We start from the raw sequence: 1,814 nt of genomic DNA, 5'->3' as shown, positions 1-1,814 counted from the left end.
TGTACTTAGATTTCACCAATACTTATACGATTACATTCTTAAAAGTAATGTTAATTCCTTTATAAGAGTTTCATTACCAATTGTGCTCGTTAGCCAATTGTAGATAAAGTGACAAATTACAATGTTGATAGCTTTAGTTTACCAATTAACACGTTCGGGTATAGTGTTAGTAGTGTGTGTATTAAAATTAAATTGAAAGAGCACATATTTTTCGTGACTAAGAAAAGCACAATTCAATCAGAAATACAATAAAGCTTACGGCTAGTCCTATTCCAATCAAATAGAAGGTAGGTTTAACATGATGAAATAACAAACCGTTCTCCTCTCTCCCTGTCAAACTTCTATGAGAAAGCAAATAATGTAGATGTTGCTTGTATATAAAATTATGTTTCCACTTATTGATGATTCCGGCTTCTAAAACTCGTCGAACAACTTCATTTGTCTTAAATAAAAAAGGAGAGTTCTTACTGAAACAATAAGATATTCTATGAACTACAATTGGTTGCTCGACTACATGAATTAAGCTTCTGTCATTTTCGAATAAATTGACACTGTATACAGTTGTTTGAATAATATCCTTATTAGCGCTAACACTAACATTTCTTTGATACGCTGCTTGCATCAACACTTGAGATATGTTTGTGACTGGTTGGTATCGATTAACCATTTGAACTAAATTTGGATTTTCTGAGTTTCTAATAGCACTTTCGGTAAATGGATAGCCCCTGATAGGCAAATTACTTAACATTACATCATGCAACGTCGCTATATCTTTATAATAAGATGGAGCGATTAGAACTTTTGCCAAATGTGCTTGAAATAAAGTGGCCATAATAAGAGTAAAAAGAATAAAACCAAAGGAAAGAATTCTCATGGAAGCTGTAACAGGCTGGATGACGGATACTTGAAGGAGCATAGCCCAAATGTATAATACAAACATTTGCTGTTTATCTCTTTTCTCTGCAAATTCCACTATTTTTGCAAAATATATCATCAAAATTACTATTGTTAAAGCAGTTAAAATGATTAAAATCCAAACCAAATCTTTGAAAGCCATTACTAGACTTCTTGAAAGTGGAATTTTCAAGGCAGCAGGTACAGCAAATGAAAGTGATATAAAGTCAAACGGATCAGTAAAATCACATATTGGTGTGTGTTCAGGATACATCGGTAAAGCATTCAAGATCATTTCACACTTCTTCTGTGATATACATCCTAATAGTGAATTTCCATGCTTATTCTTCGGTGAAATCAACTTAATCTCTTTCTTAACTACTGTGAAGTTTAAATGATCAACCAATAACCTAAGTAATGTGATATCTCGTTCAAATGCAAAGGGTAAATTAATATTTGGAGGACACTCTTCTCTATGACATATATCAGGAAATGCTTTGAATGTCTCTGTTTGCAGTGTGTAACCATACATATTTACGAAACGGTTTGAAAACTCTAATCTTCCTTTGTGTTGTGGTAGTAATTCAAAACCAGAACATTCGGTTTGCACGGGAGAGGCCGGTTGTGTTTCCGTGTTGCTTCTCTTATAGTTAAACGGATTTCTACTAGTAACAACCACAGAATATGTTTCATCAACGATATGTAACTCTTTCTTGTAGATTATTATTAATTGTAGCATTCTGTATGACCAAGCTAATGTAAATACGGAATGAACATTATCTTCTGATAATACATCATTTATTATAGTGGCAATAATAATCGTTTGTGAGTTCCAAATTGATGAATTTTGAATCTTAAATAAAACTTCTTCTATACTGGATATATTGTCAAAAAGTGCCGTAAGTACTTCACCACTTTCC

At 32.6% G+C, this 1,814-nt stretch overlaps 1 protein-coding gene across 1 annotated transcript; it reads right to left on the bottom strand.

Annotated features, from left to right (window-relative positions):
• Window positions 1–217: 217 nt before the first annotated feature.
• Window positions 218–1,426, bottom strand: LOC145661453 (uncharacterized). The gene has a single exon (XM_081726764.1). It carries the CDS (start codon window positions 1,424–1,426, stop codon window positions 218–220), a length of 1,209 nt encoding a protein of 402 aa, XP_081582890.1.
• Window positions 1,427–1,814: the final 388 nt, after the last annotated feature.

This window comes from Thermobia domestica, chromosome 10 (genome assembly GCF_964235325.1).
Source record: "Thermobia domestica chromosome 10, izTheDome1.hap1.1, whole genome shotgun sequence".
Taxonomy (NCBI): Eukaryota; Metazoa; Arthropoda; class Insecta; order Zygentoma; family Lepismatidae; genus Thermobia; species Thermobia domestica.
This window is presented reverse-complemented; position numbering and strand designations above follow the sequence as displayed.